Source organism: Mizuhopecten yessoensis, unplaced genomic scaffold (assembly GCF_002113885.1).
Source record: "Mizuhopecten yessoensis strain PY_sf001 unplaced genomic scaffold, ASM211388v2 scaffold10831, whole genome shotgun sequence".
Classification (NCBI taxonomy): Eukaryota; Metazoa; Mollusca; class Bivalvia; order Pectinida; family Pectinidae; genus Mizuhopecten; species Mizuhopecten yessoensis.
The window spans coordinates 507,922-525,153 of record NW_018408743.1 but is presented as its reverse complement, the minus strand read 5'-3'; the positions used below and the strand labels follow the sequence as shown (position 1 = coordinate 525,153).

The following is a 17,232-nucleotide window of genomic DNA, read 5'->3' as shown; positions in this document are numbered from 1 at the left end:
GAAGTATTTTAAAAATAAAAAAGATTGGTAAAGAATTGAGCAGTAATGAAAACAATCTGGTACATGTAATAAGAAATTCCACGTTTGTGACAATTTTAGCATGTTTATTCAAATTTCTCCATTTAATTTTTAAATTAAATAAGAAATAATTGCCTGAAGATCACATTTTCTTTTAAGTTTTAAAATTGAAGAAAGCAACAGTCATTCATTTTGGAACCTCCATTTGTCACACAAATTCTCACTCTTGAGCAAGCATTAGATAATTTAACAGGCGAAGTAAAACCAGAAAAAAAAATTGCAAATAATTTATTTTCTTCCGAAATCAAATTTCCTGCTTTTTATTGTCAAATCGAGGCTGTATTCGTATAAACGGTCAAACCGGTTGGACCACAGTTGTTTCTTTATTAAATAAGGTCAGACCTAGTAGTCTGATGCTGCTTTCAGGCGAGCCTCGACAAAGCCTTGCAAGACTTACATAAACATTTGCAGGTCCGCCAGGATTTATACCCAAAATTTTTACATTTATAAACGATCAAACCGGTTGTTCCGCTTAAACGAAAAGGCCCCAGGTCAATATCTAGAATGGCACATATGATGAGAACAGCTATTGTCGCATGCTATTTTCTACATTGAAAATTTGCAAATTTGAAAAGAATATTCAGTTTTATCATATTGATTTACATGTAGTTGTTTTCATGCAAAATATAATAAATTCAAAGTTCAGTTTTAACAGTAACAACTAAAGTATCATGGAATGGTTTCATAACTGTTTTACTGAAGCCTTTACAAGGCATGAACCTTCATGTAGACACTGTAGCACTTCGTAACATCTTGATCTCGAGTGATTTCATACTGAATAGCGAACTGAAGTTTACAGTAAAGATGCTTTTTGGACATATCTATATTATTACCTAGATGGGGTTATTATGTTCATCATGATAAACTCTCATTACAGAAGTTTCAAATTATTTTAAGAATATTTTCAATAGTAAAATAACTTTAATAAGTTAGATAAAATGATAATCAACTATCATTACCTTGAGCAATTAGTAATCCTAGATATATAATCACTGTATATTTTATACGGTGTGACTATGGACAAAACAAACTCAGTCTTCGAAGATAATTAACAGTGAGGGATTGTTACAGAACACCCTTACATTGTGGTCAGTTTAAAAAAACAGTAGCGTAAGTTCTAATTTGAAAATTTTATGATCAAAGTGAAAGACAAGTTCCCAAACTGATTAAAAAAGCTGATTTTAGGTTGTGATATTGTCATTTACAAAACCCATAATAATGAACATGTGTATTAGTATATATAATTCATTTTGGTCTACAGTATAATGATTGTAGTTCTTATCTCACTAGGAATGTCAATAGAGACTAGACATAACAAATAAAATCACATGTCTCCAAGTATGATATCTAGTTGTTGATAAATAATCAGCAGAAAATAAAACATAAAAAAATATAACTGCTGTAAAAGTTCACTGGTATAACTTTAAATAAAAAAATCATCACAATGTCTTTTCTTCAAAATAAGTTATAAATTTCAAAATACTATCACACTACATGTGTAAATAAAACAGATGAACATTACTAAAGCAATAATGTACCAAAATAGATTAATTTGATAAATTTGTCTTCAAATGAAAACTGACGAATGGTCTATAAGTTGTTAAAGGTCACTGAAGTTTGGTGATTTCAAAACGATACACCAACTTAATACCACATAATACATGTGTGAACATAATCTTCAACAAAAACTAATAAACAAGAATTGTTGGCTAAACGTCAGCAACATTAACTGTTCTGATTTGATAAAGCATGCTTCTTGGCTTGGAAGACCAATATGATCAGTAGAAGGATTGCTCCGGTCCTTACAGGTCCCATAATCATGGCAGAACTCCCATAGGCAATAGGGAATTCCACCATGGCGATATAGCAGGATAGCACTAACACGGCCGACAGAGGAACATAAATACAACATAGTCTGTCTTTGCTGGACCTCCTTCCTTGGCTTTCCTCCTGCAGGAACTGAATCATGTACCCGAGAAACAGCAACATGGGAACGTTGAATGCTACAATCTGAAGTAGGTAAGAAAACACAAGTTGAAGGTCACAATCTGGAGTGAGGAAAATCACATTTAAAAGGAAGGAAACAAATTGAAGGCTATGATCTAAAATATGCCTGTACAATAGTAGCTTAATAAAGGGGCTGTTATCACATTAATAAAAACAAATATTGGTGACAAAATATTTTTTTTGCATCAAATGCATTCACGATAAAGCTTTATGATTCATGTATTTATTCAATTAAAAAAAAATCCTTTTACTTCTGAACTGACTGGTAATACTAATCTACTATCCAAGATTGTGGTAATTTTAGGATGACATCAAAGTTTTGCCTGCAGCACAAGAAAGCTCAAACATGTCCATAACTTACCTGAAATATACCATACAGGTAGGCTAACGAGCCTGGAATGAATGATCCTTTCACGTACAAACCCCAGATGAACACCACTCCAAAGTGACCTTCCAGTATTTCAGCCACAAACCAGGGACCTGTAAAGAGGCAAGGACATTATTATACATCACAAAAGTTTCTAGCTTTAACAGACTTTCACAAATATCCCCCGAACTATCCCAGCAAGGCAGCAAAGCAGCCATCTTCAGTTTCAAAACTTAAAAGTTTGTTCAACATGAGTTTATACCACTTGCGTGTCAATCTCATAAATTATCAATTAAGTCAGTCCAATAAAACTTGAGATGTAACTACAATGGTCTTTGCAAATCAGAGGTCACAGTTACCATCCTAAATCCAAAAACTAAAAAGTCTAATTTCAGTTAAAGGGGCTGGTCGGGGAAAAAAATACAAAATAAATGGGTCTAAATGAGTTCTCTGGCCTTCCAAAAGTTATACCATGACAATATGATGGTCGAGTTCTGCTTGCATTGTCCAGTTTTGACCAATGAAATCTCGGGGAAGCCCCGCGTAAATTTCGCAGCGATGTTTACATTTGGCCTTGTTGATGACGCCCGTGCGGTAAAATTACATCACTGATCTGGGTCAATTGAGAGTTTTAGACTGTCAGGTGACGATTTAGGATTCTTTAATATAATTTTAATTTTTACTCTTAGGGAGTGAATTTCAGCAAAATTTGAATCGGTATATTTCATAAGAATGTATTTTAAACATGTGTATGCCATTTTAGCAAATATGACATTTTTCCCCGACCAGCCCCTTTAAGTAAGTCCTCTGTGTATTACTCCTTCAAATTTTCAACAAATTTGGACCAACAGAACTAGGTGTATTTATTATGTGCATAACGTTTTACTGAAATCGATTCAATAGTTTATGAAGAGCTGTTTTTACTACCGTAGTTTTGATCAATTAATGCACAGAGGATTTTATCTGCATCCATCCTCCTTCCTCCCCATCTGCCCAAAAAAACTTTTGTTGCCGAGAGTATGATATCATATCATATTGACATGAAATGGTCAACAGACAAAGTTACAAACAAGAGGCCCAGAGGGCCTGTATCACTCACTTGGAAATGTTAGCAAAATTGAAGTTAGAATAGCATAATGTTACTGGAAGTGTACATGTATTACATGGTTAGTCAGGGTTATATTTATATGCAATTGGAAAAAATCTTGTCATTCCTAAGATAAAAGAAGGATTCTGAGGGAATTTGCTATGTTTCCCATATTGAGGCCCGCCCCTTTGTCCCCAGGGGGGTCAGACCCATCGTTGAGACAAAATTAGGTCCCCTTCACCCAAAGATGCTTTAGACCAAATATGGACATAATCCTGTCACTCCTAAAGAAGAAAGATTTAAAAGCTATTTTTCCTCTTTGGCCCTGCCTCTCTGCTAAAAGGGGGGTCAGACCTACCGTTTATACAAAATTGGTTCCCCTTCACTCAAGGGTGCTTCATCCAAAATTTAAATAAAATCCAGTCATTCCTACAGAAGAAGGGTTTTGAAGAACTTGCTATGTTTCCCCTATTGGGGCTCGCTCCTCAGCCCCCAGGGGGCCACACTCACTGTTTATACAAAATTAAGTCCCTTTTCCCAAATTGGGATGAAATCCCTTGATCCCTATGGTAGGAGAAGGATTTTGAAGGTTTTACCTCTATTCTCCTATTCGGCCCCATCCCTCTGCCCCATGGGAGGCCACACCCACCATTTATACAAAATTGAGTCCCCTTTGCCCAAGGATGCTCCAGACTAAATTAGAATAAAATCCCTTAATCCCTACGGTAGAAGGATTTTAAAGGTTTTATCTATATTTCCTTATTGGGCCCGCCCCTCTGCCCCCAGCGGGCAACACACCCTGTTTATGCAAAATTGAGTCCCCCTGGCCTAAGGATGCTCCTGATAAAATTTAATCAAAATCTACTTGGCCGTTCAGGACTAGTAGCGTTTTAAAGAAAAAGTGGAAGGACAGATGGACGACGGACAACGGACGCTGCAGTATGGCATAAGCTCACCATGGTCCTTCGGACCAGGTGAGCTTTAAATCATAATACTTACCAATGGATAGACGGAAGTCGGTTCTAGCTTACCTATGCCGATGTAAAGTGCGAAGCTGACCAATGGATAGAAGAGTGAGGAGATGCGTGAGACGAGCCACAGCCTCTGTAGCCAACTGTTGATGAAACTGACCACTGGTCGACATATGGGCGGGATGTATCTACCTACAGTGTGAACAAATACCTGTATATTATTCTTCATGTTAAAACCAATACTATCGTTGTACCTATAGAAATAGAAAAAAAATTCAATTCATCATTATTATCCTTATTTTTCACAATTCAACCTATCTTCCATTTTAAACAAAGCTACTGTACATGTTATAGCTATAAAAGTTCAAAATTATTTTTTTACAGTCTTCCTTTAAAAGGAAATAATATTTTCGGTATAATGAAAAAAATATATCAAACCTCTGATGAAAATGGTTCTGATGTTATCGCAACCTCTGAGAAGCATAAGTACTCCAATGTAGGTGCAGACCAGGAACCAGAAAAGGAGCTTAGCCTGGAAATACACAAATAGATCCGTTAGGACTGACTGGCTTGGAAGACATTGAATTAACACTTTATTCAATAATCACACAAATAGTTACAAACTAAAATTGCAAATGAAATTGTAAGTCGCAGACTAACTAATAACCCTACTACATAATGAAAAGTCAGAAAAAGGGAACAACTCCTATAAAAATAGTTTAGACATGCAATATTTATACAGTTTACATACCAAATTGTGGATATTGGCTATCAGTAGAAAGGCTGGGATGACTGGGAGTGCTAATCCTTTAGTGTCGATGGTAAAAGGCTGGGTCACATATCGACTTCTCTTAGCAGCATCCTTCAAAAGTTTACAAACAGATTACAAAATGAATGCATTATTGTCACTAATAATGTACTTAACACAGAAAACATAAAACATTAACTTGATGCAGAATTTATGTTGATATTTTTTTTTAGCATTCAACCGTCATCTTGAACAATTTTCTTTCCAACAAATATTATTTCAATCTACTGTAAACGTGGTTATTTACGCTGGGTGAAAAATATGCGATTTGAAGGTCAAAACTAAACGCGCGGGGGCAATTTATGTGGTCGCGGTAGACAGACGTTTACTCTGCATAGTTATCTCCCTTACTTTACAAAATGTGTAAAGGTAAAAATACTAGTAGCTACTGAGTACATGTTACGTATGCATACCGACTGGTCATTGGACAGATGAAAACAAAGGTGAACTGTATTCATGTGTATGTGTGTGTCTTATACCAGCTAATCTTGTAATCAACTGGGATCAAACAGGTGAGTGCTATTTAGTCAAATCAAACACGTTTTCCAAATAACAATGATGAAACCATACACTATTCGTAAGTTATCTTAAGTCATCAAGCACAGTTACTGTTGCTACCATGATGACAGGGGCATTTACCTGTGTAGGGATTGTTGCACAGACTTGCACACGATTACTAGCTGTTTGTGTCCTGTAGACATGTGTGTGAGTGATGTGTACCGGACCTTGATGCACCCGGGTTTATTCATGACTTTCTGGTCATTTGACAGATGAAAATAAAGGTGAACTGTATTCAGGTGTATGTGTGTGTCTTATACCAGCTGATCTCGTAATCAAGCACGTTTTCCAAATGCCAATGAACCTCGATGCACCTGGGTTTATTTATGACTTTCTCTGTGCCTTTAAAAAGATTTTCAAAATTGTTGTTCATTAAAAACTTCAATTTATCAAATAGTTTATTTCAGTAGTTATTGTTTATATTTTATACCATTACAAGACAATGTACGTTAACTAGTAATACGTTAACAAAGCAATATTACAGGAGGACATCACACATACAAATGTACCAATATCTATCAGAGTTGTCGTTCCTTACACTATCGACGAAACCATACGCGCGAGGGAAATTTACGCGGACGATCCAACTACGTGTTATAAGCGAAAGTTTCCCCTGCGCGTAATATTCCAAGTTTACAGTAACTCTTTTCACAGGTATGTCGTCTGTCAAAATATCTCATATTAAACCTAGATGGTTGTCAGTATGAATATACCATTGCTATAACAGAATAGGCACATCTTATAACTTTCCCTATTAGGTGACAAGTATAGGAGGGCCTGTATTACTCCGCTGGATATTTAAGCGAACTTGGCAAAATATTATCATTAAAAGTAATAATGCAAATAAATCTTGAGGGGCTGGGCTTGGTAGCATGATTATTTTCATCTCTTCATGCCCAGCAAGCATATGTAAGAATATATAGTGAGGGACTAGGTTCCCTGGGTTTAGGTTAATCCTACTTAATATACCTATACATTCATCTCTTCATGCCCAACAAATCCTAGAAGAACATGTCAATTTGCCTCTTCATGCCCCACAAATGTGGTTATAGGTTAGACTTATCAAATGTGGTTATAGGATGGAGATGTCAATCATTTCCATGTTATGACTAAGGGACCAAGTCCCTAGAACCAGGGACAGACCAAGGCCAATCTGCATAGCATATGTATATTTCTGTTTACATGCCCAGAAAATGTATATCTGATATAAAGATGGGGATCTCAAGTGTTTTTATGCTATGACCCAGGGACTAAATCCAGAGCAGAAGGTTTTGACCCCTAACCAACACTGGCATACATGTATGTGTCTGTTAATTCTCAGTCGTTGTATATTTGGTTCTAGTGTAGGGATCACAAGCCTTTGTTCATTTTACACCAGGGAGCAAGTCTTTAAGGGAATCTCAAATATTCCGTTGTTGTGGCTGTGTCTCAAGGACTAAGTCACCAGGGGTGAGGACGGACCCTGAGGCCAATCCTAGAACCATCCTGAGGTACAGTCTTTGAACAAATGAAAGCTAATAATAAACAACAGATGCCATGATTTACTTTTATCAAAAGCTAACATAGCCCTTTGGGGAAGGTGAGACAACAATGCTTTCATTTTCAAAACAAGTTAATACCTTGTAACATCAGAAAAGTTGATGCTACTCTCAAGTAAAATATATAGACATAATCTTTCGAATAAAACACTAATTAAAGTTACAGATCATAATAAGTAAGATTAATTATCTAGGGTGATGTTCAGTTATTAATTAATATTCAATTTCAAAGATTGTCATAGTTACCTGTACAACAATCCCCAAATTATGTACACCATTGTTGTACTTGTGAGGTTGCCATGGTGACACAAACAGTGGCCCCTGGACATGGTGAGCTGGCCCTACATACATGTTATCTATGTACACATCTGCTTTTGTTATCTCATCAGGGGAGAAAACCAGAATCCTGAAATAGGCCACATGTGAAACGGTTCTCAGAAGGATTTATAAAAATAACATGTCAACATTACCAACTGTGATGCCTCAGTGAAACATGATTAATTACAGGGAAACAAAAATTGTGTTTCCCTACCACAAGACCAATCTTTTTTTTTATTATACAGAAATCGGACAATACCACAACAATAAAGAAATTACTATTAGATGATGATGTAGCAGGTCATTAACATGATTGCAAAACATGATTGACAGAAATAAGGAGACATGCCTTTAAATAAACTGTCATCATAAAATAGTGTGCATAATTATATTTATAATGTATGTTATGGTGAATACTCTTAATCTGGTTGCTGTCTAAGATTTCTGTGCCACTTCAAATACATAAATATGTAAGATCTTCATTATCTGTAAGTCAGGATAGCACTATCAAAGCTGGATACCCACATTAAAATAACTGGTAGATATATTGCTGTCACTGTTGTGTGGTGATTGACCTATGTATCTCTACCTGATGTGAGTTGAGTTGGCAGGTTTGTCCAGAGCCTCCTCATCAGACATGTACATGGCATGTTTGGGGTTGGTCACCAGGATCACAGGCCAATGCCCCAGACGCTCATCCGTGAAAGAGATCATGTCGTGGTCTATTGCTAGCACTCGGTATCTGTAAACAAAGAGTAAAATCTATATATAGCTATCTACTCACACACCAGATGATGTTCCATTTTAAAAACAAAGATATTCAGATAGGTTAAGCGTCATGTGCTCACTACCAGTAACTAGTTATCAAAAGTAGATAAAAGTCAGAACGTTCTATTTACTAACTGCTGAAACGGATTTCCCTTCACTCACCATCCGGAATGTGTATTACAAGGTTTGCTTAATATTTCTGCAGGTCATATTTTTGTGTCAAAGAATTTGATATTGGGTCCAACTTAATAGAGCAGATATTACAAATAGGTTAAGTCCTTGTCAAAACGGTCCTGTGTTCTGAACTTTGCTTCAGAGAATATAAGTCATCATGGCTCATCAATCCTCTTTACCTTTACCTTATATCTATCCTTAGTCTCCCATCTACCAAACTACAATCTAGCATCATCATACATTCTCCCATGCATCATCTCAATACTGGCTATGTAGTTCATTTTATAATATATTTTCCCTGACAATATGAATAATTCAGAAAAATAGCACAAAAATTTAGCATATTAAGGAAGAAAGATTTTAATTTGCGAGGAATACTCAAATACTCACTTTCCTCTGGTCAACATTACTACAATATACCTACAGTCGGTTATCTTTCCAGTCGCCCAGCTCCAGTTCCAGCATGCCGGTGTTGTGTCGAGCATGCATCTTTGGGATAAGCCCAGCCAGAGTGTGGAGGTGGCCACACAGGAACGCCGCAGCATTTCTGAGGAAACCCAACATAAAATAGAAATGAACATTGGCCAAAGAGGGCCTGTTTCGCTCACCTGAATATTTAAGCAGTCATAGCAAAATATTCTCATTAAATATTATATTGCACTAAAAATATTTCCCTCGCAAACTTTGTTGGGCTCTTTCCCCGGAAATAACCAGCCGAATATTAAGGTTCTATAACTTCCAGTTCTTCAGAAGAAGTCGTTTAAAGTGTCTGATACATTTGACTCCTGTGACCTTGAAAGATGGTCAAGGTCATTTTCATTCTCAAACTTTGTTGGGCTCTTTCCTAGGAAGCTACAAACCAAATATAAAGATTCTATACCTTTCAGTTGTTAAGAAGTCGTTTGAAGTGTCTGACACATTTGACCCCTGTGACCTTGAAAGATGGTCAAGGTCATTTTCTTCCTCAAATTTTGTCGGGCTCTATCCCAGGAAGCCATCAATCAAATATAAAGATTCTATACCTCTCAGTTCTTCTTCAGAAGTCATTTGAAGTTTTTTACACATTTGACCCCTGTGACCTTGAAAGTAGAACAAGGTAATTTTCATTCTCAAACTTTGTTGGGCTTTATCCCAGGAACTAATCAGCCAAATATGAAGATTCTATACCTTTTAGTTCTTCAGAAGACGTCGTTTGAAGTTTTTTTTACATATTTGACCCCTGTGACCTTGAAAGTAAGTCAAACTAATTTTCTTCCTCAAACTTCGTTGGGCTCTATCCCAGGAAGCCACAAGCCAAATATAAAGATTCTTTACCTTTCAGTTCTTCAAAAGAAGTCATTTGAAGCTTATTACACATTTGACCCCTGTGACCTTGAAAGTAGGTCAAGGTAATTTTCATTCTCAAACTTTGTTGGGCTCCACCCCAGGAAGCCATCAGCCAAATATGAAGATTCTATAACTTTTAGATCTTCAGAAGAAGTCGTTTGAAGTTTTTGACCTATTTGACCCCTGTGACCTTTAAAGTAGGTCAAAGTCGTTTTCGTTCTCAAACTTTGTAGGGCTCCTAACAACAAAGCTTTCAGCCCACTATCATGACTCTGGGCCTGTCAGTTCTTCAAAAGAAGTCATTTGAAGCTTATGACACATTTGACCCCTGTGACCTTTAAAGTAGGTCAAAGTCGTTTTCGTTCTCAAACTTTGTAGGGCTCCTACCAACAAAGCTTTCAGCCCAATATCATGACTCTGGGCCTGTCCGTTCTTCAAAAGAAGTTGTTTAAAGGAAAAGTTGACGGACGAGGACGGACGGACGGACGACGGACGCCGCACCATGACATTAGCTCACTTGCCCTTCAGGCAGGTGAGCTAAAAAGCAGAAAAGGTTTGATACCTCAATGTTCAATACAGGACCTTTAATTCAAATACTTTTTTTATGCAACCCTCTGAAGTTAAAAACAACCCATACACAATCAGCAATAAAATAAACTGGATTCCTTCCTTGTTAATATTTTTTTTGTAAAAATAATGAGTAAGACAAATGCATCCACTGATTTAAGGATACTAAAGAACACAAGCTGACCTCATGAGTGACCTAATCCTAGTTCCGTTCTCCATGATTATCAAGGAGGTAGGGTAGTGACCAAACCACACTGTCATGTTGCTTCCGTTTGTTTGTTTGACATGTTCAATCAGGCGCTTTGTCTTCCTCTACAAAAGCCAAGGATTGGTAAAGCAAAAGGTAAATTAACATTACATATATATCCTGGATGTTTTTATTTATTTATTTATTTTTTTGGGGGGGTGGGGGGGGGGGGCATCAATTTCTTTTACTGGAAATTTCGTGTAATTCAAATTTAAATCGCTATAACAGGGCTCTCTGTCTTTTAAACTGCATTTTAAGTTCTATTTACTTGTACATTTACTTTAATTTTGTGAGATGCATAGAATACCAAAATCAATGTAATTTTTTTGTTATAATCATGGAAAATGTCTTCCTACCACCCACATAATATATATGGATCTGGTGTAGGATTCTATATCATGTGAAATTCACATAACTATGCAGTTAACATTAGGAAAACCTACATTGTTGATATAGCCAAAGAAGTTGAAAGGTCTCCTTGGCCCGGGATCGGGACAGGCATCCATGGCGATGAACGAGTACCTGCCCCAGGGTTTGTTGTGCTGGTACAGGTACGAGTTGGGATGGTTAGATCCTTGTATTGAGTAATTCCTGGAAAATTACATATATCATTTTAGAGGTGAAACAAACATAATGAATATTGATGAAAAAAAGTGAAGATACCAAAAACATATTTTTGTGTGTGTGATATACTGGTTTTATAATTTTAATTTTACAGTCAAATCAGAGATAGTTAAAATATATTGATATATTTTGCTGATATATTTTAATGTCTTTGATATATGATTTCATTTTAAATAAAGACCATGATCCTCGATTCTTCATCTTTTAAATATCAAATACATAAAATTATTCTCATGAACACATTATCTATGTTCATCCCAATGTTTTAATATTAATTACCTGAAATAATTCTTTTCATGATCTTCTGATGGCACATCAAAATCATCTGTAATAGCAAGCAGACAATATGAGTCAGGGTGTAGAAAATCTTATCTATCTCAAAACACTTGTTACCACTACAATATCTGATAATGTGAAAAGTTCAATAATACTGGAGGTTCAGCCTCGCAGTAAATGTAATAAATCACTTTGAAATAAGGCAAGCTTCAACCTTAGTCATATAGCATTCCAAATTTCTATGCTGCAGTTTGAGATCCACACCAGCAATATATTAATTAGAGATTTTTACAGGCAGTTACAATCAAAGGGAGATAATACACTATAACAAGAGTACCGCGGGGTGAAACAAAATACACCCTCAGAATGCCATATTGTATTATATACTTTCTTACATTGAAATAAGATCTGCATCATTCTAAGAGTGGTTAGCTGATATGCTATAAAACATGCAGTAGACATTTTTCGGACAAAAATCAAATACTGAAATTAACAAAAGGCAATACATTTTGCAAAAATCGTCAAATCAAAATTCTTTTAAGGGAGACACAACTTCATAGCATGATTATAAAGTATATCAAGTTTCAAAGAGATCTGTTGAAAAATGTAAGAAGAGATTGCCGGACAAAAATCAAATACTGAAATAAACAAAGGGCAATTACTTTGGAAAAATTGTCAAATCAAAATTCTTTTAAGGGAGACACAACTTCATATCATGATTATACAGTATACCAAGTTTCAAAGAGATCGGTCGAAAAATGTAGGAGGAGATCACCAGACAAAAATCAATTACCGAAATGAATAAAGGGCAATAACTTGTGGAAAAATTGTCGAATCAAAATTCTTTTAAGGGAGACACAACTTCATATCATGATTATAATGTATACCATGTTTCAAAGAGATCGGTCGAAAAATGTAGGAGGAGATCACCAGACAAAAATTAATTACCGAAATGAATAAAGGGCAATAACTTCTGGAAAAATTGTCGAATCAAAATTCTTTTTTGGGAGACACAACTTCATATCATGATTATAATGTATACCAAGTTTCAAATAGATCGGTCGAATGTAGGAGGAGATAGCTGGACAAACAAAGTTTACGCCGGCCGGACAACGCCATACCATAATACTCCCGTCAAATTTGACGGGCGTATAAAACAGTAACATCTATATCTGATGAAATCCCCAATTATGAACAGTGTTAGAAAATATTACTTATTAATGGATTTCTTTGGATATTTTCTAAATAAAAATTAGTACAACTGAGTACACCTATATAAATTTCATTTGACTTATCAGCTAGATCATATAATAAAACACCGAGATTTCCATATCCTTATAGACTGCAAAAAGAGATACCAGGTAATATGATGCTCAATTGTATAAAGGGAACATTTGAACCCAAAATGTATCATATTTTTTTTCTATATTTGCACCACAAGTACAGGAACATTCATCAACCAAAAAATGCATGCTTATCATAATCTGAATAATTTGCAGAGATCCTTAACCCTTTTACCCCTAGGTAACTTTAGTTGACTCTACCATGCATTTATGGGGATGAGTCCATTATGGTTTACGGTGGTGAAAGGGTTAACTGCCATAGAATGAAATTGAGATTCTTGGATTATAAGTAGTGTACTAACGGATTCAGAGTTGGTGAAAGAATATCCTGTTTTAAGTTTAGTTTTCAAATCTTAAACTAAAAAGGGATATTTTATAGAAGATTTCAGTGTTTCAGTTAATCACAGTTATATAATCACAGATATAACTATAAAAGTTCGAGCAGGAGGTACACTGAAGATTCATTCTTCTCCAGAGCATTTTTTTGTTTATGCTTCTGTGTAGTTGACTGATACTGTAGATATGCATGCAGGTGTGTAATTCTTAATGACCTTGAATACAAGTATGAGTTTATTTTTATTTCTTTTAGCTTGCAGTGATTTTGATCTAAAGAAAGCATTTGAGGAGATGTACCCCTTCTGAAGCTTGTTTCGATATATATTAAGGAGCAACTTGAACAGATTCAATTCAAATTTAAAACAGTTGTCAATACTATGATATCTGAATATTCCAATACTGTTTTAATCCATAATTTATGTAGTGTTTAACTGAAACTGTACCACGTAAGTACATTCAATCTAACATAAGCAAAATGTCTGATGTTCTAGTTGTGAAATAAAATAGTGAGAGATGAAGATTGGTCAGAATTTTAGTGAAACTTAATGCTACAATTTTGTTCAAATTAAAAAGATTTTGCTATTGGTTAGCCCATGCTTGACTGAAGAGGAATAATAATGAGTATATCACCAAGTTCACCAAGGTCATTTATTTATAATTATTCACTATTACATAGAGAAGTATTGTCAGCAAAAAGTTTGATATCTGAAGAAAAATTATTTGTGAAATCATTAATAAAAATAACACAAAACTAGAAAATGTCTGTAAGACATCAATGCCGCTGCTGCCATGTGAAATTAGTTTTATTGTTCTATAAAAAAAGTTACAACCACTTTGATCTTGTTACCCTGAAACATGCACACACACAAGGTATTACACTCAAAGTTGATCAGTTGATTTTAATATTCATGTTTTTTCTGTATGTTATTACCATCTCCATAACATATTGAATGAAGTTGCTAAGTGTTTGAATTGAACCAGTTGATGATTTTCTATATATAGCAACAGTGACCTTGGCCTTGACCTTGGGACCCTGAAACACAAGGATGTCAGAGGTATACCCATATTTGACCTTTGTATAAAGTTTGACTAAAATCTGTGAAAGAATGAAGTTGCAAAGTGTTCAAATTGAATAAGTTGATGATTTTCTATATATAGCAACAGTGACCTTGACCTTGGAACCCTGAAACACAACAATGTCCGAAGTAAACTCATAGTTGACCTTTGTATAAAGTTTGACCAAAATATGTCAAAGAATGAAGTTGCTTAATGTTTACATTGAATCGGGACGGGACGCGACAAACATTGGCAACACTATATGCCGGGCCCCCACATTTTATGGAGGGTTGTACCTTTGTATAAAGTTTGACTAAAATCTGTCAAAGAATGAAGTTGCTAAGTGTCTACATTAAATCGGGACGGGACAGGTGTTTACATTAAATCGGGACGGGACGCAACGGGACGGGATGGACATGGGCAACACTCTATGCCCCTCCATTTTATGGCGGGGGCATAAAAAAGGGCCAAGAACAGAACCTTGAAGAATGACAACATTTATTAATGTTTGTTAGATTTTTAGCCATCACAGATAACACTGTTTTCTGTTAGATAAGTAAACTTGAAACAAATCAATACAAATTACAATTAACCTATTTTTTTACTTTTGACATCAGCAGATTCCCGTACATTTTCCCTTTTCACTCTAAATAAATTAGCCACATAAAACAGCATGCCACAGTATGGGTCCTTGTGAGTGCCTTTACAAAATATGGCATTCCTCCTTTTTCCTTACCGTGGTTTCCTCTGATATCTAGCCATTTACCAACAATTTTATGGCATTTCTGTGCAGTTTCCTGATATGCTGTCCATTCCTCTATATATTGCCTTGATCCTCTGGCATCTGGTAATTTTGCATCAGTCAGATCTCCTGCAATGGAAAATATTTCAATGTAACCCAGCATCTCTCTTTATTCAAGATTAATGCACACACTACAGTGATATGTATTTATTTATACATACGTTTTAGAAATAGACCATCTTCCCATACTGGTGTCGAGCTGGTAACCTCTAGGACATGCCTCAGGACAATAAGACTCTTAAATGTTTATAAATATATAAATTATAAAGTCTTAATTATTTGTCAATATTGGTATAGTAAAGGAAATAAAAGTATTGTGGGATGCAGCCTCCTTGTGCAACTTAATGTACATTTCATTCTGGAATAGTTCATGATGAAATGTATGTAACCTAACCTACCGGTATTTCACTGCAGTTTTTACCTGATGCAATAACAAAATCTGGCTTAATCACTGTCAATTGTTCCTGGCAGAACTGTAGCAAATCAGCAGCTCTTCTGGAATCGTAGAATTTGCTGATATGAATGTCTGATACCTGATGGGTTAGAAATATAACAAATATATAAAGGACAGATGCATTTCAATCAAAATGAATACATTTTTGAAATGCACCATAATTAGGGTGATTTTACATTTACTTTAAGTAGCAATATACTAGCAATTCAATGTGCATCCTTGTGTAATAGGATGAGTCGGCCTCCGGGCAATTCACACACTTAATCTGTATTTAGTGTGTCCCCGAGTCCCGCATCGCCCTATGTTGTAAACCCAGGTTTGGTAGGTCACAACGCACGAAACCTGTCGGCTAAAGAAGAGATAATAGGATCCAAATAAACTGTAAACAATATATATTAATATGAGGATGTATGTAGTATTTACAGATGAGAAGCCCTTTCACCCACACTTACATACTAAATTTACACACGAACTCGCCCCTGGGTCTAGGTCCTACATCCGCTTGAGATCCCCCTAGCCATTAGGGTCTACGACCTACCGGTGCTAAGTTATATACCCGGCTAGAAATGTGGCACACCTCCGGAAACAAATCTGTTCGACTGCCCGCTATTTCACATGCAACAACTGTATTTATACCCTAGCCTACACTACCAAAGTACACTCGCTCGTGCAAAACTATATGTGGCATATTATCGACTATCCAGTTGATACACCACACAACAGGGTCAACTACAGTCGCCCTGAAATGACCTGACAATGTTGCAGCTCAACTTCACTTTCTAAAGAATAACTACAGGTATGTAACTTACTGTGTGCACTAGATACTGAACACGAATATCACAGTCTAATACATGTCACTTAGCTGACCGGCAGTGTATTGACACACGATAAATTAAACATCTAATCAATATATTGTGTACCCAAAACCCTCCCCTACTACACTTGTACATTTATAATATAAACACAGTGACAGTTACATATCATCACGATGCATGTTCTGATATTTTCATACCAATGTCTTAAGATGTCCATCCTGTCTATATAATCGTTATGAGTATATATATCTACAGCATGTTCATTACAACTGGTGGCTGCTTATAATTACCTGTACAAACCAGAACAATTTATCTGGAGAAGCACCCATCGCTTCTTTGTCATGTTTCTTTTGTGTAATCTCTTTCGTCTTTTCTTCGCCAATATCGAATATGTTTGGAGAGAATGAAAGCAAAAGACCAAAAACCATCAGCACCACAAGTACTGTTGTGATCGACTTCATTACAAAATTCTGAACCCAGGCCCAGCTCCCTCGGATATGACTGGAGTGGACCGCAACGCCTGTTTTCATAAAGGGCGCGAGTTTCTGTCTCTGATATTTGGACACGTAGGCGTCAAATTATTCATGATTACGACAACCAGTCATTAGTATTTATAGAAAATGTTGATGATGTCATATTTCATCATATACATTAAAAATTAAAGGAAAATTTCACAGGTTCTCACCCTCCGGATGTTCTGACCTTAACAAAC

General features: G+C 35.9%; 1 protein-coding gene across 1 annotated transcript; it reads right to left on the bottom strand.

Annotated features, from left to right (window-relative positions):
* Positions 1-474: 474 nt before the first annotated feature.
* LOC110462794 (transmembrane protein 62-like) lies at positions 475-17,230 on the bottom strand. Its single transcript, XM_021516970.1, has 14 exons — positions 16,811-17,230; positions 15,673-15,784; positions 15,186-15,320; positions 11,718-11,763; positions 11,258-11,405; positions 10,752-10,879; positions 9,099-9,221; positions 8,322-8,474; positions 7,661-7,820; positions 5,262-5,372; positions 4,949-5,042; positions 4,571-4,702; positions 2,447-2,565; positions 475-2,088 (listed from the first exon to the last, which is right to left on the bottom strand). Exons 1-14 carry the CDS (start codon positions 17,048-17,050, stop codon positions 1,804-1,806), a joined length of 1,986 nt encoding a protein of 661 aa, XP_021372645.1. The 5' UTR covers positions 17,051-17,230; the 3' UTR covers positions 475-1,803.
* Positions 17,231-17,232: the final 2 nt, after the last annotated feature.